Source organism: Rhinolophus hipposideros (assembly GCF_964194185.1).
Source record: "Rhinolophus hipposideros genome assembly, chromosome: 11".
In the NCBI taxonomy this organism is placed as follows: domain Eukaryota; kingdom Metazoa; phylum Chordata; class Mammalia; order Chiroptera; family Rhinolophidae; genus Rhinolophus; species Rhinolophus hipposideros.
Window position 1 is genome coordinate 47,846,367 of NC_138057.1, and position 23,884 is coordinate 47,870,250.

Genomic DNA, 23,884 nt, shown 5'->3' on the forward strand with positions numbered 1-23,884 from the left:
TAGGTATGTTCTTTCCTATAAGGATATATTAAATCCAGTTACTATTCAGAGTTTTGTATGTCACATGATTTGAAAATATTCATGATGCTCATTAATTTTAAAACATCTTTTCTCCCTAGTGAGTTTATGGTTTTAAATTAAATTAAACTCAATCTTCTTATTAATTGTTCAAAAGGTCAGAGATCTCTAGGAGGTATGTAACTTGGCTCTGAATCAGCATGTGAAAAAATAAGCTTTTGGGTAGAAAAGGGATTAAGAATAGAAAATATGAAAATTATGCCTCACCCCCAAGCAAGAATTATAGGAGAGGCAGAAAAAACTAAGCTATCACTCCAGATCAAAGAAAGAAATTACTGGGTCTAAGCAAGCATGAACCATGATCAAATAAAGTTATATATATATTTTTAAAAATCTCTATTTGAATACTTTATTCCTAAAATGTAGATTTTTAGATTGATATTTAATGTTTTTGATTCCTTTCAGCAATTTTACCCGAAATAAGCTGACGAATTTGTCTAGGAAACATTTCCGTCACCTTGACTTGTCTGAGCTGTAAGTAATGATTTTGTGTGGCATTTGGGAGGAGGAAATTTCAAGGAAAAGGGTGATTAGGTTTTTTTCTTTTCTTTCTTTCTTTCTTTCTTTCTTTCTTTCTTTCTTTCTTTCTTTCTTTCTTTCTTTCTTTCTTTCTTTCTTTTTAAATGAGTGATGCTACAGATCTATTTTTCTGTCAAAAATTCTTAAAAAATGATTTCTCAAGTTTTGGTGACTTGTTGATTTCTTCCCTCATGAAGATGTGATTCAGTAGTAAAAAATTAGAAATCTCAATAGCAATGTATCATTTATGATGAGTTTAAGTGTTGTTTTTACATAAATGATGTCTTTTCTAATAGAAGGAAAAAGAGAAAAAGATGGAGGCTTTGTGTCAAAATGGTGACATATCTCATAGCATCTGTTTGGACCCTGTTATGTCCAGGCCCTCATGGAAAGCAAACCCTTTCAAAGAGGAAGTAACAATGAGAAAAACACCCTTGGTTTTCTCTACCAAGGTTCTTCTCCAACCACAGTGTCCGCTGGTGCTTAGGGAGCTTTGTAGAAGAGGTCGTCCTTCTCCCTCCTGACCTATTCTTACAAGATTTTCATCTAGGTCTGCCGCTGCATTCACTATTTATCCTTATACACCAATGTCCTTTGTTATAAAGTGATAGGAAAAATATTGAATTGTGTTGATGACTAATAGCCAGCATCTCCAAATGTGTTCAGGTTTTGTGTTATTACCATGAAGCAAATGTAAACTGCTGATATTCCTATGGGTAAGGTACCCTAAGAACCCAAAAACAGAGGCTCTACTACGTGGCCGAGGTGGGCCCAGAGGGACAAGGCCTTGGCATACCAGGCAAAGCTTTTGTTTAAACTGTGTGTTGCCTGAGTTATAGGATCTCCCCCGTTTTCACGAGGAAATTGTGCAGATTGGAAGACGCTCCAAGTGTAGTGACAAGTGAATAGGTAGTAATGAGGGTTACATGGTTGAAGTCTTGGCGATTGGCAATTTTGTTGTAATAAACTGAATTTAGGCATTTGAAACACAAGGTTTCTAACACAGGGATTGGCATGAAAAACTTAATTTAAGGAAGATATATGAACTAGAGTAAGATACTCTGTAAAAATTTTAAGCATCACTGTAGAAACTTTTCTTGATATGTTAAAAATGAGAACTCTGATTCCAACTTCGTGTGTCTCAATATTCTCCCTTAAGCCTATTTAATGAATTCATTTAACAAATGTTAATTGTGGGCCTGTTACAAATCAAACTAGCATGGCACTGGGCCATGGGGATGTAAGGAGAACTGTTACCTGTGTTTTAGGATTCTGCTATCCAGTGGGAGAGGTAGAAGCCTAGGCAAATAAGTGTAATAACAATCACTGCAAAAGGAGTTTGCACTGTGAGCTCGAGGAAAAACACCAGCTGTCTGCCAGCGTTGGGTGGTCATACAAGCATTTCTGTATGTGTAATTGAAGATCACGTCACTTCTTTATCCTTCTGTGGATCCAATCATGCCTTCTTTGCAGACAGATTCTTTCATTTTTCATGTACTCAGAACGCCAGGAAACATCTTGGGGTAGTTGGAGTTTAAACACTGTGGATCTCTTCTGCATTACATGCCATATCCAGTAGCATCAAATCCTGTTTTGGTGTTGGAGGGATACTTGAAGGCCATCAAGCAGACACGCATTGAATGAGTCTGCCATGACCACATTTTCCCCAAAGAAGCTCCAGGAAAAGTCTCCAGGGATCCCTGAGATTCTTAGAACCTGACCAGAAAACCACAGGAGTAAATGATGTTGCAGAGCTCAGGTCCTGTCCTCACGGAAATCTTAAGTATTGCGGTTAATCCAGGCAGAGCCTATGTAACGATTTTAAATGGCCTCATTTAAAGACTCATTACCATAAATGGAATTCATCTTAAACAGGCCACTGAGTATTATAAATAAGCATATAAAGATTTTTTTTCTTGTGGTTTTTAGTTTCCTCTTGAATACTTCCTCTTTTACCAATCGCAGGCCACAGGAGTCCATGCAGCACAGCTGAATGGTGGCTTTATCTCAGCAGACCCTCTCACAGTGGGCTAAGAGGCTCAATCTGGAGCTCAGTTAACCTTGCTCTCAGAAACCCTGAGCTTGGTGGTGTGTGTGTGCGCGCGCGCATGCCTGCACGTGCATGCCAGAGGTCTAAGAGCTCCCTTCTAGGTTTTCTCTTTCATATTCACGCCAACACTCTTGCATCAGTCAGACTAAACGGTGGTTGCAGAAAGCTAGGAGTGCCATCTGATTAGTTCCCACACTTTAATTTTAGCATTGTATTTAAGGTCTCATTTTAAATTAAGATGAAATTGCTCCGCCCCGCCCCCCTCCCACTGAAGTTTAGGTTTATTCATTGATACCATTTCATGCAATCTCTAGCCTGGCCAGAAATAAATATGTTAGTGTTCCTGAAAACTTATCGATGGCATCTTCACTTAAGATCTTCTGAATAACTGTATAATAACTATGATAAATTTGTCATGGCACTTTTCCCACCCCTTTTTATGAGACACCCTTTCTGTCCTAAATTGCAGCTATTTCTGTCCCTATCCTGTGTCCCTATTATTCTGAAAGGCCTTATATCACTTTGTATTCTTTAGTCTCTACAGTGGTGTTTGCACATAGCAGAAACTCAGTAAGTGTTAGAAAAATGAATGAATAATAAGTACTGTTATGCTATTAAGGTGGGTATGACTTCCAAAGGTTGCTGGCTAGAAAAAATTCATAATTTTGTAGGTGTTTCATGAACACAAGTGTAGTTAAAATTAACAAGAGAAGCCTAATTGGGTTTCATTTTTGTTCCATGTAGGATCTTGGTGGGCAATCCATTTACATGCTCCTGTGATATTATGTGGATCAAGACTCTTCAGGAGACGAAATCCAGTCCAGAGACTCAGGATTTGTACTGCCTAAATGAAAGCAGCAAGAATATCCCTCTGGTGAACCTGCAGATACCCAATTGTGGTAATTTACTTTTAAGTCAATGAGTGTAGTTGCTATTAATTATTCTAATTGCCTTGGTGTGATGGAGAGTCTGGGAAGATTCCCACTACCCGGATTTTATATAGCATGCTGTTGATGTCTCCAGAGAGTCAGGCAACATTTGTGTGCAGTGTGGAGAAATCAGCTGGGAGCAACTTTGCTGAATTTTTTTTGCAAGTAGAATATTAATTTTGAATGGAAGACTTTGAAGGGCATAGAGAAAAAAAGTACACTCTTCATTCCTTTGTTTCTTTGTTCATTTGTTTCTTCATCCATCCACCTATCCATCCATCCATCCACCCATCTATCCATCCATCCATCCATCCAAAAAGTATCTGCTAAGAGTGTGGTACTTCACTGGTCACATATATACTTGGTTGGCACGTAGGCCATATAGATGGAAGGATCTCAAGGTGATACAGTGTCTTGGCAGCACAAGAAAATGCGATTCAATCCAGCACATTCCCTTAAATTTGTCTTGCTACCAGATGTCTGTGTCTCTCGATGGGACACTGCAAATCTGCCCTTACACATGCTTTCCCTCATGTCTGAGTTTACAATCTCTTCCTTTATTCTTGTTGTCACTCCTCTCCTCAGCATTTACACCTCCAGAATTTAAAAAGGCACCATATAATAAAATCACAGCTCTCTGTGAGGCTCAGTGGGTTTATAAGAAAGGAAAATCCAAGTGTGCCTGTTAGGATTTTACTGTTAAGGGCTTCTGTGACACACGTCTAGAATACCCACGTATGCATATGTATATTATTCCTCTGTTGAAATTTTAATCAGTTAGTTAACCAGTTAATCAGCTCACAATTAGTATATTTGATCTTCTGGCCTAGTGGCTGGTGACTCAACAGAAAGCCACGTAGCACCTGGTTCTTGTCCGAGAGGAATCTGTCTGTATATTAAGCATAAACATTCTGTTTTTTGTTTTCAGTGGACCCTATTATTTGGGATCCCTTTTTCTTTAAGGAAAATATAGCTGCTGCTTATTTTAAATGAGAATTTAATAAAAGGAAAAATAATGGTTTGTTTCTTACCCTAAAAGGGCTTAGAAGACAGTAGTTACCCTTGCCACAGATTTTTCTGTCATAACTAGAGATCTTTGGCTTCATAATGGGGGAAATCAGGTTTTGTGCCTTGCCAGCTTCCCTCAGCTTTCTTTGCTAGCCAACACTGAAAAAAAAATATATCTTTTTTGTGATTGATAAAAAGGTAACTGTTCGTATAAATTTGCACCACTGAGAGAAATTGCCCTGAGGGACAAGAAATCAATGTTGAGTCACCTGGCCTCTTGGCCAGCTCCCAAATCCCCATGGCTGTTGTGACCACATTGGTTCAGCAACCACTGAGAGGAGAAAAAGAGAAAGCATCTGCCTCCTGCTCTGATTGCACAAACTGCCTCTTAATAGACGTTTGCTTTGCCCTTGCCTGAAACCAGTTCTAATTTTTAATTTTGGCCATGTTGTCTTGACAGCATTTCCATAATGCATGCCACCGTATGTGTTGTTGACAGACGATTGTGATTGCCGTAGGGGAGCAGTGCACTGGTCTTAATGTTTCCTGATCAATGCGTCAATTTTCAATACTTTTTTTGTTTCTTACAAAATAGTCAGTGAATTGTGTGGATGAGAGTGAGACTTTGAATCCACTGTCAGAGAACAGGCACCTGATTGATGCATTAGGATTGAATTGTTACATTCATGGTAACATTCACAATTTCAGTGTGAGCCATGCTTTTCAAAAGGCAACATTATAAAAGGTGAATGGATAAACTTATTTTTTCTACCACTTTCCTATTCTTAGACTGTTTTGTTATTTCTCTGTTAATTTTTATTTCTTTCAAGTGTTTTTATTTGTGATTGTACAATAATATTGATACATTTTGTTGTAAAACTTCCTGTATTACACAGAAAACTTGTGTTTTTGAAATTGTTGCGTACAATTCAACAATACAATTCAACAATACAATTCAACAATACAATACAACAATACAATACAACAATACAGTTCAACAATACAATGCAACAATTTCAGGGCAGTAGTCATAGATCTATCATATTCTTTTTAATTATTGCATAGTATTCACGTAAAATAAATCCTGATTATGTTAAATCTTCCATATTGATGCGCATTTAGCTTATTTCCCATTTTTCATTACTGCAAGAATGTTTCCACAAGTATCCTTACATATTCTCTTTGTACATATGTACAGGTGCAAATGTTTTTCTGGAGTACATAGTAGGAAGCAGAATTTTTTATTTATTTGGTTTGAACCTCAGAAAATGGTTGTACCAATTTGTACTCACCCCAGAAAATTATATCTTTTTATCAGCAAGCTTCTTATTTTTTGTCTCTCTAAAAAATTGTATGTCATTGCTTTTTAGTTTGCATTTTTCTGATTACTATCAGGTATTTTTTATATTTATTGGACACTGTGTTTATTCTTCAGTGAATTACCTATTTATATCCTTTGTCCAGTTTTCCTTTTTTTTCTTTTTTTCCATTGATAGTATTCTTTGTTTTTTTTTTTTTTTTCATTTCTTGAAAGTTATAAATTATGTTTCTGTTTTGGTAAATGTATAATACCACACATATTTAAACAATATTTTCTGTAACTATCTAGATATAACCCTCAATAGGGTTACTTTCACTTTATAAAAGTATGAGATACTTTTACTTTAGAAAAGTGTAAGATACTTTTACTTTACTTCCTCCACCGGTCTCTCACTTTGTTACCATCTGGGATTTTATTTTTAGATTGTTACTTCATTTTTTTTTTTTTTTTAATATTTACTATTTCTTTGTGTATCATTGATTTTTGTATCCTACTACTTCCCCTTGGAGTGGTTTTTCTTTTTTGCTGGAGTATATTTTCTAATATTTTTTTCAGAGAAATTAAAAAAAATTTTCATGTTCTTGCCTGGTGGAAAATTAGGCTGTATTTTTTTTCTTCGCAATAGTATTAGCTCAGTATAAAATTCTAGACTCAAAATAATTTCTCTTAGAATATTGCAGATATTGTACCATATTTTCCTTGTATTCAGTCTTGCTGATTAGTTGCTCAAGGCCAACCTACTGCTTATTTCTTAATAGGTAACATCTGCCTTTCTTTTTCTTCTAGAAGCTTTTAAGATTTTCTCCTTATGCACATTATTCTTAAATTTTAACACAATGTAACTAGGTGTGTGTGTGTGCGCGGGTGTGTATGTATGTGTTTTAAATTTATTCTGGTTGATAGTTAGTATTACCCTCTCAATATGAGTGTTCACGTCGTCGTCACTTTTGGAAGAATTTTCTCATTTATTTAGATGAATATTTATACTTCTGGCTCCTCCCTCAGACTGCTCAATCTTTCTGAAATACCTTCTACCTGCTTGTTCTTTCATGCTGCATTGTATGAGAATTGGTTTACTCACTACTTTGCCCTTCAGCTATTTCTCTAGCTACTGAATTTTTCTCTTCCAACAATCAATTTTCAGCTTCCACACGCTCTAGTAATTGGTTTTCATGTATGAAATGCCTTTTTCCACATTGGGGGTCACCGGATGTCTAGGGTGTCACAGAACCCAGCATGACTGGTTTTCTTCTGTCAAGTTCTCACCCTCATTGCTTCCACTTGGAGATAACTACAGCTGTTGCTGGATGCTGTATCCACGTGGGAAAGTAGGGGTGGGATGTGGAATGCTTATTCCTCCTGTTGTTAACCATTGCCCTGTGGCTTGGCTTCCATGGGGTTCCCCTCTCTTCTTTAGTTCACCCCTTCAGTCTTGGGTTGGCCTACAGACTCCCTGTTTCATCTAGCACATACTATGTGTTCATTTGGGGCTGTGCTGTTTTTCTTTCATCTTATTTCCCTGCTTTCTCTTGGTCAGGGGTTCTTCATAGTTTCTTTTCTATCGATAATATGCTTTATTATTTTCTGACATGGATTAAAAATTTGTTTTATGCAATTTCTAGAGATTTGAGATGAGAGGGTGAGACTTCAATTTAGTTATGTATTAATTTTCTTCACGATGGTTTTCCAACATTGGTTCTTTAAAGAGAAGTTAGATTGAACAGTAAATTATACTAGATTTTTGGATTTAAATTCTATCTCTGAAATTCCATGTTGAAGAAATCAGGTAGTATGCTAATGTCTCCAAGTTAGATCTTGTTTAAAACATGGGTTCATGGCAAGTGGCTTTTCTTTTGGGTCTCACCCTTTGCAAGTTTTTAAAACATCTGTTGTGTTTAGTTAAGCCACAGGTATGTTGAATTCATCTCATTTCCACTTTTTTGGGGATCAAACTTTTTAGCTAACATTGAGAATAACTCATAAGTGTATGGTCTTGTGTGTTTCATCATTGTAAATCAACGATTTGCCAATAACTGGCTATTTCATACAGTTTGCAACTGATAATAATTTCAATAAAAAGGAGCTATTAGGATTTAATTCTTTACAAGGTGGGTTTTCTTTAAAAACTTCCACTTTATTAAGATGCACAAATTGCCGGTTATAAAAATAGTCGCAGGGATCTAAAGTACAGCATTGTCGATAATACTGTAGTAACTATATGGTGTCAAATGGGTACTAGAGTTACAGGGGTGACCACTTTGTAAGGTATATATTAGTAAAAAAGTAATTGTAGTTCAAAAGGTTAAAAATAATTGCAAAGCCGCAATTACTTTTGTACCAACCTAATAAATGTCTAAGCACTATGTTGTACACCTGAAGCTAATATAATATTGTATGTCAACTGTAATTAAAAACAAAAAACTTCCCCTGTTAGTATTTCATCAAGTAGGTATCATGTGGTGAACAAGTTGTCTACATTTTACATGCAACCCTGCATCCTCCAGAGTGCCTAATGCATGCGTTGAACATAATAGAGATTTGATTAAAGTTTGCTGAATTTATCAATTAATAAATGCATGAACCATATTATATTAATGATCATATTGGGTCAGATTTTAAATATAATGGTGCAGGTATTTTAGTTAAGAGAACTTAAACACATATTATTCTAGCCAAATTTTACCATATTTTTTAGTATTTTGCAGTTCCCTTTGAAATTTTTGTCATCATTGCATTTCGAAAGAATCTCATTTTCTCCTTTTTCCTTCTGCCCTTAGTGATTAAGTGAGCATGGCAGGCGGGGCTGGGAAGTTTCGCTGCGGCGTTCCCATTAGCAGCACAGTCAAAATGCTCCGCAATATTTTTCTAACAGTCCCTTCCTGCTGTGAATTATTGTAAATTTATTCATGCTGTGAAACATGTAGTGGTCTGTTTCTCCACAAGGTCCTTTTTAACCTTAGAAAAACTTGATTAACTACAAGATAATAAAACATGATCATGTAAAATTTCCACGTAAATTGGGAAAAAAGGGTGCTATGAGTGCTGGTCCTGAAGACAGAAACCAAAATCACACAAGTGCTAAGGAAGAAAGATTATTTATCATTCCATATAAAAATATCCCTGCTGCTTCTTTTAGTGTTTTTAAATGAAACTATCACATAGTATATTCTAAAATTTCTGTACACTTTGGTTGATCTTCAGTAGTTGATCATTTCAGGTTGATCATTTCCTCTGGCTGAATGGGATTATTAAGGAACAGTGTACTTTATGCTTTAATTTTTTTTACACTATAATTATGAATCAAATATCTGGAAGAAAGTTTCTTCAGGAAGTGTTAGTAGTCGATGAAATGCTCTGTTCTAAGTAGATGGCAAATATATTTAAGAAAGGCATTATTTCTCTGGATCATACCAAACAATCCCTCAACCCATTTTACTAATAACTAATTATCCAAGTAGTGAACATAAGTGGTAATTCAGTTGATGGTTGAAGGAGTGTTTTACTATGGAAAACATCCTTAATGGTTTTGTGGGTGGAAATCAGTCCTGCCTTTGGTTTCCTTGTTACTCAATACCGACAATTTCAATTTTCCACATTTCCAAACTTCGAACTTTTAGTAGAGAGACTCCTTAAGACACATCAACAAAATACCACTTATGATGAGAAAGGTCAGTTCACAGGTGTCTGGGAGGAGAGGCCTGGTTCCTTCAGGCAAGTTGATTCTAATGATTTGTTCTTAAGATTTATTTTTGGTTTCCACCATAGTTTGTAGTACACATCTGTTTACTATATTCATAGGTACTCTTTTGTTTGTTTCAAACCAGGAAAACAGACTGAAAGCAAATCTACTTTGTTAGCATTCACAGAAGATTAAAAGGAAATGCTGTCTTAATACTCTATGTAGAAGTTAGATTGGTACAAAACATTATTTTCTTAGCATCTTAGCTGGGTTGATTCTTTTTAAACAATTACAAAATCCAGTTTACTGCTTTGCTTACTTTGATTAGAGATCATGTTTTATCTACTAAAATAAGGCAAGCAACATACTGGACCAGTGCTTTTCTTTATCTTTTTAGAATGGCAAATAAAACTGTTTTCCTAACCTGTCAGGCACTTCAAATTTTTGTGTTTGGAAGTTTTGGGGCTGCTGTCACTGTCATAATACAGCTCACACAAGCATAGGAGCACAATTTTCAATTTGAGCTTAGGAGGTCTCTTTGCTAATTTTCTGTCACTTTTGCAACCAGGTGTAAATAGGTCAGGTTCTTTCTGGCTTCATTTCTGGTAGTGAAATATATGTGTTTAGGAGACCAAGAAATTGGAAGATCTTCCAAGAAGATAAAAAGTGAGAGGAGAGAACACAGCGAGAGACAAGATCATAATTTACTTGAATATTTTTATACACACAGAGTGATGACCCAACACAAAATGAATAGCATTCAGGATCACTCAAATGAGATTAAAAAAAAATACAGAAAAACACAATTGAGACTTACAGGTGGGTGTTGAAAAATAAAACCCAAACTTGAGCCATCTCATTTATTGCAAAGCCTACAGAGCAATCCGAAATGATTAGAGGTTAGTTTTCTTCAATTATTAACAGGGACAACCTGCATACTTTGAATTAGTGATCAAAGGACCTAACCAATCTGGTCACCTCTCCAGAAGCGTGCACTAATAGATGGAAGCAGAGCCAATCAATGTATTGGTTGAGCCATGGACAGACAAACATAAGTCAGAGCCAGCTCCCTCTCATAGCTATTTACTTGTGACACTTGATCAGCTTTAACTTCTTCATCTGGAAATAAGGATACTAATGACACTTATTTTCTAGAGTTTTTAGGATGACAAATAAGATAATATGGAAAAGATTTCAGATGAGGTCTGGCACATATTGAGTACTCAATAAATATTAACTATTAACGTTATTACTATCAATATGAATATTTAGGTTTCAACATGTTGTATATCTGAATTTAAATATATGTATATCTTATATTTTGTTAAATTACTTCAAATAAAAGCAACAAAGCCACGACAAGATAGCACAGAAGTGGTATGTACTCAAATAAGCTTGAGGAATATAAGATCAATGATAGTTAAATGGTTCCTTTAGAGCAAGACTTCTCAGAGCTTTTAATGTGGTACTGTGCATAGTGAATATCAAAGTTACAGAATTTTCGGTAGTTTTTTTAATCTTGATTTTTTTTTTTATTTATTGGGGTGACAATTGTTAGTGAAATTACATAGATTTCAGGTGTATAATTCTGTACTACATCATCTATAAATCTCATTGTGCGTTCACCACCCAGAGTCAGTTCTCCTTCCATCACCATATATTTGATCCCCTTTACCCTCATCTCCCTCTTCCCACCCCCCCTTACCCTCTGGTAACCACTAAACTATTGTCTATGTCTATGAGTTCTTGTTTCTCATTTGTTTGTCTTGTTCTTTTGTTATCTTGATTTTTTTCTTTCTTCTCTTTTCTCTCTCTCTCTCTCTCTCTCTCTCTCTCTCTCTTTCAATACAGGACATCTCAAAGAATTACATTTTCCAAAGAACACACTATACACTTTGGGGAAAGTTTGGTGGACTGGATGATTGCTTAGGCCACTGTCAGGTTTAAAAATAATAGCTATAGAAACAGAAGCCTAGTGAACAATAATCCAACACCTGTTATATACTCAAAGTGTGGTCTGTGGAACAGGGAGTTTGTTAGAAATATGGACCCAACCCAGACCTACTGGAAAAGAAGCAACATTTTTAACAAGATTTGATGGTGATTCATATACATATTAAAGTTGGGGAAGCCTTGATCGAAAGAAAATTAGGCTTTTCCCTGCATGGCTGATGATTTTCTGCTGAGGTCACCCGGCTGGTCTGTACTTCCTGAACACATCCAGGGCAAGAGACATTGACACAGAGGTGTCTGTTGCCTGGACAACTAGTCATCTCTTCTCCCCAGTGAGGTTTCTCCGAGTGCAAAGGAAGACGTCTCTCCAGTTTAGATCAGGATCCCATTACAGTAGTGTTCGAAGCTCTTGGAAGCATTGCTGAGCTCTGCTTTGTACTCATGCCGATTTAAAATCTGATTAAGCCAGGAAGTAGTGCCTGGCAAATGGTTTATCCTGCTTTGGCTATTCATGCTTCCCAATTCATTTTTATTGTGCGAATTAAACCTCAAGTGATATTTCAAGTACAGATTGTTTTTTCCATTATTGAGTCTTTGGCCAGCATATTAATGATGTAGAATTAACGTGAGTCAGATGCTTTACCTTTAAAAGATGTAGACATGGCCAATTTTGCACAGATTCCTTTGGGAACTGCTGTGACAGGGTGATACAATTTCTCTGTAAATAAAGGAGACTCACTCTTCCCTCATAAATAGACACATAATTTTTTTTTTTTAAGGAACCAAATTCCTAGATCATAGATCTATATTGGTAGTTATGCTCTGTGCTGAAACCTCACTGGGTCTATGCAGTCTGGAGTGGTAGTATAGTGTAATTGTGAAGACTCTGAGCTGTAGGTTCAAAGCTCAGGACTACAGGTACTTGGACAACTTTGGAAGATGTATTTGACTTTTCCAAAATTCAGTCTTCATGAATTTTAAGATTGGTCATAAGGATTAAATAAAACAATAATTTAAAGTGTTAGATAAGAGTATCTGGTTCAGTGAATGGCCCCAAATCCTAGTACTGTAATGCACTGTAATTAGACAAGCATTTTTAGAATTGTGAGTCGTGTAAGCTTACGCTTGAAGAAAAAAAAAAAACGACATTAGATTTTATAGGTGAAATTAAGATTATGGCATAGAATTCTCTATTGAGAATTTATTTTAACAATTTTCTGCTCAAAATGTCCAAACTATGAGATACGTTTATAAAAGGTAAGAAATTCATCCCATCAGTTAGTATTTGAGGTACCAAGAGGGCTGTCTCCAAGCTTTATTGGTGGGGTCTGGCTGTGGAGGGTCATACCCTAAGAATAGCACCATGGCAGGCTCTGGCTCTATGGTCCCTCCAGAATTGGCAGATACATCTATAAGTACAAAGAAGATGACAGAGGAGTCCACAAAGCACATAAATTGCAAGCTGGGAAGCACATGGATAAGTAGTAACCGATTTAAAGGGGAAACTTGGTTTATATTGCAGAACTGCTACAAGGCTCAGGAAGTGAGAGTACAGGTAATGCCTCCTCAACCAGATACAGGAGATTGGTTGAAAGTATTTTAAGAAGAAGCTAATCCCATTTTTGTTCCATACATCCCAGGTGACTGCACCCCTCTCTCCTCAGCAGGTTTATTTTCTAAAGAGGACAAAACAAATTCCACGAGGAACTCCAGATAGAATTGAAACTATGACAACCATAGGAAAGTGACGAATTTACATATTGTATATTGCTATTTCCAGCCTTCTTCCTCTCTCAAGCAGGACAGTGGAAGAATATTATCTGGATAATTTGACCGGTCCCTTCCCCCAAATGATTCAATAATGCTGACATCAGGGAGTACCCAGTAAGGGAGCCAATAATATTGTCCTACAATGAAGCTGATGGTTAATGGATACACGGTGCTTCTAATGCCTAGTTCTTATGGATGTGTAAATGGCCAAGGATCACCAACTGTTTGAGAAAGCTTATAATATGAAAGAAAAACACAAAGAAAGAGAGAAAAAAGTTACAAGAAACAAAGTTTATATGGAGAGAGGAAAAATTAAAAAGAAATTATCATTAATAATCTCGTAGAGATCAGAAGAGATATTGCACCCATGAAAGAAAAAAATGGCTGCTATAATAATAGAATACCATCCAGGAATGAAAGATCAGCCTTGGAAACTAAAACTATGACAGAATAATGAAAACCCCAAAAGCAGGTTTGAAAGGTAAATCTCTGCAAATAGAACAATAGACAAAAAATTTGGAAAACAGGAAAGAAAGGATGAAAACATTTGATGGAGTATCCAGAAGGTGTAAATAACATCCACATAATAAGAGATCTAAGTGATGAGAAAGCATTGCATCATAGTTGAGTTGGCATTAGCTTTTTCTTTTTCTTACTGGCACATATCACAGTGTTGTATCCTATAATTAATGCTGTCTTAAACGTGATAATATATAACGATTACATAGGATGGCTCGGCTGTTAGAAGTTTACTTTTATAATAAACTTCATCTAGGCAATGTAACTTCACAGCATATGCAAAGATATGGACAGAGTATGTGGAGTGTGCTAAGGCTGGCCTTCTGGTGAAAGGGAGCTTAGTTCTTGTCTTCCATAGCGAGAGATCATGTTGAAACAGAAAAATCAAGCGGTAGCAATGGAAGCATGATATTTAGTGCTATAGAGATCGATACCCCTGAAAGAAGTTAAAAGAGATGAAATGAGTGCCTCTCTGGAACAGGAAATAGTGCCACGTGGGTGAGGTGAGACTACTGTTTTTCACACAGTACTTTGAATAATTTTTATAACAAGACTTGTAGAATTATAGACTCTTCAAACTATGTGACTACAGATCTTGATTAAAAAAATACAGAGTTTAAAAAAGTTACCTAGATCATACCACTGACTTCAAGGAGATTTTTCACTAAAATCTTATATCTTGCCTTGACATACTTCTTCATAAATTTGGGAAGCTTAATTGTCATGGAAGTTGTCACCAAATATTAGAACTAGAAGAAATTAGAGTTGCATCTTCTATTTAAACAGCTTAACATTATAGAAATTAAGAGACGATACTTTGAGAGAGGAAATTACTTACACAAGGCCACATACCCTGTTTCCCCGAAAATAAGACCTAATGAGTCTTTTGGAGCAAAAATTAATATAAGACCGGGTATTGTAATATATTGTATTATATTATATTATGTTATATTATATTATATTACATTACATTATATTATATTAAAGACCCATTCTTATATTATAGTAAAATAAGACCAGGTCTTATATTAATTTTTGCTCCAAAAGACGCCTTAGAGCTGACTGTCCCGCTAGAGAGGCTTTATCTTATTTTTGGAAAAACACGGTAGTATGAGTCAGGTTTAGGGTTTAAGCTTCTGACTCCTGATCCAGTGCTCATTCCTGTTAACCGTGCTGCCTCTTGATCACTTGTATATGCCTCATTGTCCTGTACAACTCAACGAATTAGGGGCCTTTATGAAACCCAGTGAAAGATATGACATCACTCTCTATCGGAGGTTGACAGGAAGGAAGAGATCCGAAAAGGTCCCACAAGTCACTGGAAGCCAGATCTTGTTGAAAAGTCCTCTGCCAATGGTGGGAATACCATGAGACATATGCTGTATAAATCTTCTTCCCGTCTGGTTTTAATAATAAAGATTACGGCTTTGTCAGTAAGGACTGCGCCATAAGGAAAGGGTTTATGCATAGTATTGTGAAGATGATGGTTCAGATACCACCAGGTGGGTGGATTAATTGCAGTTTAATGGCTGTTGAAGATGAATTGCCTTTTCTGACCTTCGATTCCTCCTGTGTTAATGATGTGTCATAGTTATGTGGGTCATAGCTGTCGGGGTGAATGCAATCCCAAGCAGAATTTCTAATACCAAGCAAGAGACTGACTTGACTGGCAAAACCTGACATAGTATTACACCCTCTAAGACCCGCCTTCATGTGAGAAATACTATGATTCCCCTGTGGTTACAAGCTGTGTCAACACCCAAAAGGTGTGATAGTTTAATGAAGTGATAGCAACATTCATAAAGGAAAGCTAGCTTTTGAAATGTCAAAGTACAAAAATGATGCTCTCCTGAAATAGTCAAAAATGTTTATAAGGTTCAGAATTTTATCTTATAATAAATACTTTCTCGGGGTTTTTCCACCAAAGGAACTTTTCATTGGAATTAGGATCCATATAACTTTTTTAAAGTCATATCACAAATAGGGTGACCAGTTTTACCCATAATATTTAACTATGACATATAGATTTGAAACGTAATGCGCTAATGGTCCGAGCTTCATGTCTTTGAAAAATGCTTTGAAACTGTATTTTCTTCCATAGTCTAATTCTGATTCTTTCAAAATCTAGGTGTGGTAGTGGGTTAGATTTATGAGTTACTTACTGCAAGAAATGGATTCATGCAAAAAATGTAGATGCCTCTCACTCTTGTTTGTTTACTATAAAAAAGTGGAGGGGAGGAGATGGGAGAGATAAGACGGTCCACATATGTATGTGCAAAAAACTGCAGTAGTAACTAGTAGAACAGGAAAAGAAGTAGAAAACATAGTTATATAGGCTAGTTTTGTTTTAAATAAAAAAGTTATTCTGCAATAATATTTTCAAGAAATGTGTACAGTTTGTTTTCTAATCTTATTACCTCACATTATTGGTTCACATTAAATCTGTAAAGTTTATCAACCTGGAACTTTTTTTAGATCAACATAAATCAGTCTCAGAAAGTAATGATTAATTTTAAAGCATAAAGAGTTTTTAATTTATTGCTGTTTTTTTGGTAATGCATTTAACTGTTTGTATATGTCTTAATTTACTTTTTTTGTTCCACAGGTTTGCCCTCAGCAAACTTGGCCGCACCTAACCTCACTGTGGAGGAAGGAAAGTCTATCACATTATCTTGTAGTGTTGCAGGCGATCCAGTTCCGAATTTGTACTGGGATGTTGGTAATCTGGTTTCCAAACATATGGTAAGGGTTGTGTTTGACTCTGTGATAATAGAGAGACAAGAGTGTCTCAGAACTTGAGATTGTATTACCCTAGTGATCATGTCATATTTTATAGGGCCATGTGTGATGAGCTTTTGGTGTACATTTGCTTCTTATTTATTCTCATTTAATACAGACTAATGCAGGTTTGCATTTTAGTTATGTAAACCCAATAAACTGGAGAGTCTCTATGTGTCTAGTGAGCTTTTTATGTCATCGTGAGCAAGGTGAGTGAACTCTCCTTTTCCCTTGGAGGAAGGTAGGTTGGAGTTCAAGGATTAAATCAACTTCACGTATTAAACAATTGAAATCTGAGGAATAGAGTAACTTCTGATTTACTCCTTTTCTCATCCCAGATTAGGCTGGAAACATTTTCTAATGTTGTCAACTATTTTCTCTAGTTAGTGGAAGAAACCCCAAATCATGTCACTTGGGATCAGTCCTAATAAAGATTATTTTTGTTAATTCATTTGTAGAATGAAACAAGCCACACACAGGGCTCCTTAAGGATAACTAACATTTCATCTGATGACAGTGGAAAGCAAATCTCTTGTGTGGCAGAAAATCTTGTAGGAGAAGATCAAGATTCTGTGAACCTCACTGTGCATTGTACGTAATCAGACTGGCATGTGCTTTTAATTAGCAAATGATCATGGACACACCTACATTTGTCGCTCGGGCACTCTGGGTGCTGCATAAGTGTGTTAAAAAAGTTTATGAAGTGTTTTGTGCATACTTAATTAAGAAATGTTATCAGCCTCTTTCACTTGTTCTATTTCTGCTAATCTCGCCTGCTCATGCGTTATATTTCCCTCCAACTTCTTTTTGGCTCTTAAGCCTATCCTCTTGTGCCTTTCTCTCTCTCTCTCTGTCTCTCTCTCTCTCTCTCTCTCTCTCTGTCTCTTGGATAGGTCATAGTATGAGCTTGTTTTAGTTTAAATTCTGATAAACCAGTTTCTAATATTGTTTTTCTGTATAAAAGCAATATGAAGCTTTAAAGTTGTGGTACCTAAAGTATTGGGTTGGTTGTTCATAAACACCTACTTGTACTGTTGAAACAACAAAACCTTATTAATTCGACATCAGGTTCCTGTGGGAAAGTTGGAGGAGTCCTACTTAAATGATTGAAAATTATCACCGGCGGAAAAGCTTTATTATAACTTTAAATTTCTGTATACATTGAAACTAAGATAGAGGATATTAATGATTCGTAAGCATATATGCATTATTTTCCAATATGATAAACAACATGACAAATATCTTAACATTCCAGATTGTGTGCTCAGTAGGAACGTGTATTCAGTAAAAATCACATATACTTTTCACATCATTGCAAATCCTGACCTGGCATGGTATAATATAATAAAGTTTTACTCTGTTTGGATTAGGATTTGGATGAGAAAAGCACAAGTGCACATGTGTGTATGTATGACTACACACTACACACATGTAAGCACAAAGTGTTGATACACTGCTTAACCTTCATTCATAGCACCCATTCAGTATGTGATTGTTGGAGTGAATGATTGAAATCACTATCAGTACTACATTATGCCCAGTAGGTATTATACTTATAATTTCTCATGATTTTGACCTACCCAGAAGCCTAAAGTCAGTGTTATCTCCAAACATATACAGCCAGCTTCCAACTTTATATCCTTAATCAGCACCTCACCAAAAGCTCATTCAAGTATGGTGGAAGGAATAAGGGAGTCCTGGGCTTGGGGGCCTGGGCTAGGGGGAGGAAGGTAAGTGTGGTCCCGGCCCCATTGTGGTCCTTGTGTTTCTATCAGACCTACAAATAAGGACACTCAAATCCAGAATTTCTCAGTTTAGGTTAATATAGGAACATGTGGTCACCATGGTCTGAAGAGTTAAACTCATCTATCAAAGTTTAGATAAAGAGTAGAAGGAATAAGTGATAGAGAATATTAACAACTGAGATAACCTTTTCCAGACCCCACTCAGAGTGTACTGGCTAGCAGGCTATGATTCATTTTTCTCCTTTGTGTGAGGAACATATACAACCAGGAAGCAGTACATGGGACGATAGGATTTCTGGATTAGGTATCAGGAGACCTGAATTTCTTGTTTCAGATCTGCCTCGCTCAGTGGCTTTGACCAAGTCACTTAACCTCATTGGATTTGGGTTTTTCATCTGAAAAAAATGATGCTATTGGGTTTCAAGAGTCTTTTTAAGTTCTTAATTCTATAATTATCAAAGTCAGACCACATTAAAACAAACAATTATGAGGGGTTTTAAATACCTTCACCTAGGATAAGTATTTTGCTTAAAGATGCTGCTTGATAATGTTTGTTTCCCCAAAGCATAAAGTGCTTTATATTTAATGTTAAAATAATCTCTAGTGTGTTTAAAGGAGCAAAACATTGACATCTGAAATCCTAGCAAAAATGGACTGTACTGTAATGAAATGTGATGCTTTTAAAGAACATTGACTACTGACAATCAGTGAAAAATAGCAATTTATCATACTTTGTAATAATCAGTCAACATCAGTACCATCATTCACCACACTGATCACTTTGATCTGTTTTAGATAACTTACTTGATACTGCGGCTGCAGGCAAGGTTTCCAGTCATTTTTGTCATTATTTGTATTACTTAGTGAAGTACTGTAAAAATGGTAGCCCTCAATGTTTTGGTGACAAATCTACATAGTATCAAAGCATAGAAACTAAAGTCAACTTCAGTTGAATCTTTTCCACTGTCAGAAATCTCTGGGTTCGGTTCACACCCTGGATAGATGTGAAAAATGACTATGATGCCTGGGTCTTAAGCAGACCTTGGAAAGGCGTGTCTCTGAAGCTCACTGTAGGCAGTTAAATCAGACTTGATGACGGTACAAAATACTGATAGATTCCAGGGTTGCTGGTCATGTGTTTTCTTAAACCAAAAAAGGGTTGCATAAAATTCCCTATTGATGACACAGAAATCTGGAGATGGGGAAAATTCTGAGCTTTCTGATGCTATTAACTCTCTCTTTTTCAATTTAGTTGCTCCAACTATCACATTTCTCGAATCTCCAACCTCAGACCACCACTGGTGCATTCCATTCACTGTGAAAGGCAACCCCAAACCAGCGCTTCAGTGGTTCTATAATGGGGCGATACTGAACGAGTCCAAATATATCTGCACTAAAATCCATGTTACCAATCACACGGAGTACCATGGCTGCCTCCAGTTGGATAATCCCACTCACATGAACAATGGGGATTACAAGTTAGTTGCCAAGAACGAGTACGGGAAGGATGAGAAACAGATTTCTGCTCACTTCATGGGCTGGCCTGGAATCGATGATGGTAAGTACCTGATGGTTTTGCATCTGGAGAGAGGATATGGTCTGTCACTCAACTATGGACAAAATCGTGTGTACAATAAACCACGCCCCCCAACCCAGTGACTTGCAGCACCATTATTTAGTCTTGCTAATAGGTCTATAGTTCAGCTGGGTGGTTTTGTCCCATGCATCTTTATTCTGGGGTGCAGAGTGAAGAAGCAGCAGCTGCAAAGGATATTTCTTTCCTCTGGCAAGTGTAGAGTACAAGGCGACAGCTAGAATTAAGGCCTAATTTTAGGACTGGCACATGGTCACTTTAGTCTATGTGCCATTGGCCAAAACAAGGCACAGGGCAGGGACTCATGTGCTTCCCAAGAAGGTGATGGGAGAGATGAATAATCTGATATACACATATTATTTTTAATCCTAAAAGTTTAATGAGAATTTGTACCCATAATGGCAAAACCCACGCAAAACTATGATCAGATGAACTGCGTTTGGTTGGCTCCTGAACTATTTAAGATGTGTTTCCTAGCCCCCTTAACATTTAGAATTCAGTCCCACCCTCTCATCCATGGATGAAAGACCAGTGTCCTGGCATGTTTTGCTAACCTGCACTGACTGAGTTAAGGCATCTTTTTTCTTTTTATCAGAATCCTGAACTGTTTTTCTAAGACTGGTAATAGTTCCTATCTGACCAATGGTTTGGGTTGGGAAAAGGACGGTTGGCATCAGGAGTCCATTCTGTGGCCAGCAGGAGAATTTTAATGTGAGCTCCAGTAACAGCAAGAACAATTGCCATGCATTTTACCTGCTTCAGATAACTGTTGTTCAGTGGAGTGTTATTACTTGCTTGATCTTATTGCCCAAATACCTGTTGCCATTGTGGAGGTTGAAGCTTGTGTTTGGATGTTTGTACCTATACATGAATTGAATTCCTTACCATATGAGCTCTGAGTTAACCAAAGTCACCTTGGCAGAGGAAAGGGAAAACAGAAACTTGGAGGTCTGTGGTGCAGGAGCTCCTTGGGCAGCATATACTTGTGTGGCTGTTAGGGCAGCTCCATGGACAGAGGTGATGGGTGCAAAGCCACCTTCCCCAAACGGTAAATGAGAATGCCGTGATTCTCATGTAATAAGTCTTCCCATGGTGTTTATTAAACAGCTATTTAAATGCACAAGCTTCCTTAGTGTGTTCAATATGTGATTTGAATTATATAAGTTGATTTACAAACAGCCTTTCAGGAGTGTATAAAACAAGTTGTGTCTGGATGTCTTATGCAGATACCTCTGGCAGTTGCCTTTCCCATTTAATCTTCCTTTTAATTGTTTGTTGTTTGGCTACCTTTGCTGTAGTAAATCTCTATATTACTGATTTTTTCTGCATGTTTTGGGGAATACAGGGTCATAGTTAAATCTAGAGACTGCTTTGGGACAACTGCTTGTTGTTTGTTTGTAAGTAAACTTTTTATTTGTGAATAATTTTAGATTTACAGAAAAGTTGCAAAGACCTAAGAGAGAGTTCCCAGCCAGTTTTTACTATTGTTAACATATTGTATTACTGCAGTACATTTGTCAAAACTAAGAAACTGACCTTGGTACATTACTGTTAACTAAACTTCAGACTTTATTTGAATTTTGCCAACTGCCTTTTGAAACTGTTGGAGGTAAACTTGATTCAGGGTGAAGGTCAGGCATTTAAATGTTTTAGAAGTGGTCTGTGTGCTTTGATATATGTCCAGTTCTGTCTGTATAAAGCCAGTAGCTTCTATTTTAGGTAGGATTTTGATGTATTTTGTTTGGAACATTTCTGCATGCTGCCAATATTTGATAGAGCTTAACTCCTCTTTACCCATGTGGCCTCATTTTTATCAATCATTTTTGTTAGTTTTAAGTTAGCAAGTGATAGGAAAGAATTGTTTTCTGGCGTAAGAATAACTTAGTCTCTCAAATGTTCCCTTTAAAAGAAATAATTATTTATCAAAAATAAAAGTTAAGCTCAATTTTATAAAGATGTACTCTGCCCTCCTTTACGCTCCTCTTATTGTTAATTCATTAGTCTTTATCAGCTCTTTAAAATATAAATATCTGCTTTTAGAAAAGACTGATTTTGTTTTTTTCTCTTTAAGTATTTACTCAAGGACCAGCTATCAAGGAGTAATAAATGAAAGTGGAAATGAAAGAGACTTGGCCCAGAGTAATTGTGGATATAAATGGCCCTCATGGGCCATAAACCAGTGTGACCAATTAGAGCTTGACCTCACTTGGCTTGTGTGATAGAATCTTTGTGGGTATTTACGAGATTTGTAGCCATAGCATACAGATAATGGCCTTTCTTAGAATTGATTCCTTTCCCTCTTACCCACTTTAAAACTAAAGAAAAATAAACAAATAGCTAATATATATATAATTTCCCTGCTGGTCTAAAGGTACATTCCAAGTAAGGACAACAGGTCAAGTTTAGGTTTATATTCATTTAGTATTTCTGCTGTCATCGTATAGTAATTAATGAAGTTTAGCACACACAAATCTTTCTGATGAAAAGTTTCAGCTATTTTCCCCCAGTTGTTTTGATGAGATCTTTTAAAAACATCCCTTGAAATTTGTTTATTTTATTTAAAAAATACTTATTTTTAATGAGCTGTAATTGACATATAATATCATTCAAGTTTAAAAAGTGTACAATGAGTTGATTAAATACTTTTATATGTTGCAATACAATTACCACTATCATGTTAGCTAACAATTCTATAACATCATATAATTATCATTCTATTCTGTGGTGAGAACACTTAGATCCGGACTTTTAAAAATATGAATACGTTCTGGAGATCTAATGTACAGCAGGGTGATTATAGTCATCAATACAGTATTAGATACTTCAAAGTTCCCTTTTTTTTTTTTTTTTTTTACATTGTGAGTTTCCTGGCTTCCAAGGAAGGAGGCAGCCTGACTGGGATCGCCTTGAAGCCTGTTTGCATTACTGTACAAAACCAGAAGAATTCAAATGGCCGCTCTCCTGTCCTCAGAGTGTGCATTCCTCATTCAGCTCAGAACTGACATTTCCATGGGATGATCACCTTGCTTACAAATTCATTCTCTATTTGGAGCTAGAGAATGAAAACTGTCGAAAGAAATTAAAACCGTAATAAAACCAAATGAATAAAAAGTTCCTAAAAGAAACATGGATGAGGATGGGCTGATTGGATGTAGATACAGGCCTGATTGCCTTTAATACTGCATGGCATGGAAACATTGGATGGGGTGGCAGACACTGCTTTCTACTCATGGGGCAGAGAGTCTGTGAGCCAGCCTCAGCCACACCAAGAGGGTAGCATCCATAGGGGGGAGGATGTGAGGTGGGCAGTAAAGGTCCCTGTAGAATGTCTTTGCAGAGAACTGGCACCTTGCAGACTCCTTCACCGGACCCAGCCAGGGTACTCATAAGGAAGGACAGGTGTTATCAGATCTGTAGACAAACAAGCAGGATCCCAGATACTTAGCTAGTGCCTTCCCATCTGTTAATCACTGGCAACCTGGCTGGTAACTGAGAAAGGGAGGAAAGACTTTTCTAAACACTAGATTGATCATTGCGATGCCGCGTTTAGAACTGAACTCAGCTCTGTCAAGTGTTGGGTTATGTTTAAAGCACAAAAGGTAACTTTCGGCTTCAAAATGAAATCTAGAGAATGGCAGTGTTTTATCTTTCTAGAACACTGATCAGCACAACTTGTGGCAATCAAACTAGTTTTATTTCATTTTTGTTTTTTATTGTCCCTTTAAAATTTATTCACTAGGAGTAATCTTCTCTAATGCTGGAAACAGTAGCTTCTGGCTCCTTCTTGCACATGTCCCATTTGAATTACAAATCAAAACTTTAGACTTGCTTTAAGGGCCAGTCTCCTCTCCTCTCCTCTCCTCTCCTCTCCTCTCCTCTCCTCTCCTCTCCTCTCCTCTCCTCTCCTCTCCTCTCCTCTCCTCTCCTCTCCTCTCCTCCTT

At 36.7% G+C, this 23,884-nt stretch overlaps 1 protein-coding gene across 8 annotated transcripts in view; it reads left to right on the forward strand.

Annotated features, from left to right (window-relative positions):
- NTRK2 (neurotrophic receptor tyrosine kinase 2) overlaps window positions 1-23,884 on the forward strand; it is a 317,905-nt gene that overhangs the window by 34,631 nt on the left and 259,390 nt on the right. For all 8 annotated transcript variants that reach the window (XM_081067304.1, XM_081067305.1, XM_081067298.1 and 5 more), the window contains 5 exons: window positions 484-552; window positions 3,392-3,546; window positions 16,432-16,568; window positions 17,063-17,195; window positions 19,602-19,907. In XM_081067304.1, the coding sequence (XP_080923430.1) occupies window positions 484-552; window positions 3,392-3,546; window positions 16,432-16,568; window positions 17,063-17,195; window positions 19,602-19,907 (800 nt within the window). The remainder of the gene's footprint in view (window positions 1-483; window positions 553-3,391; window positions 3,547-16,431; window positions 16,569-17,062; window positions 17,196-19,601; window positions 19,908-23,884) is intronic.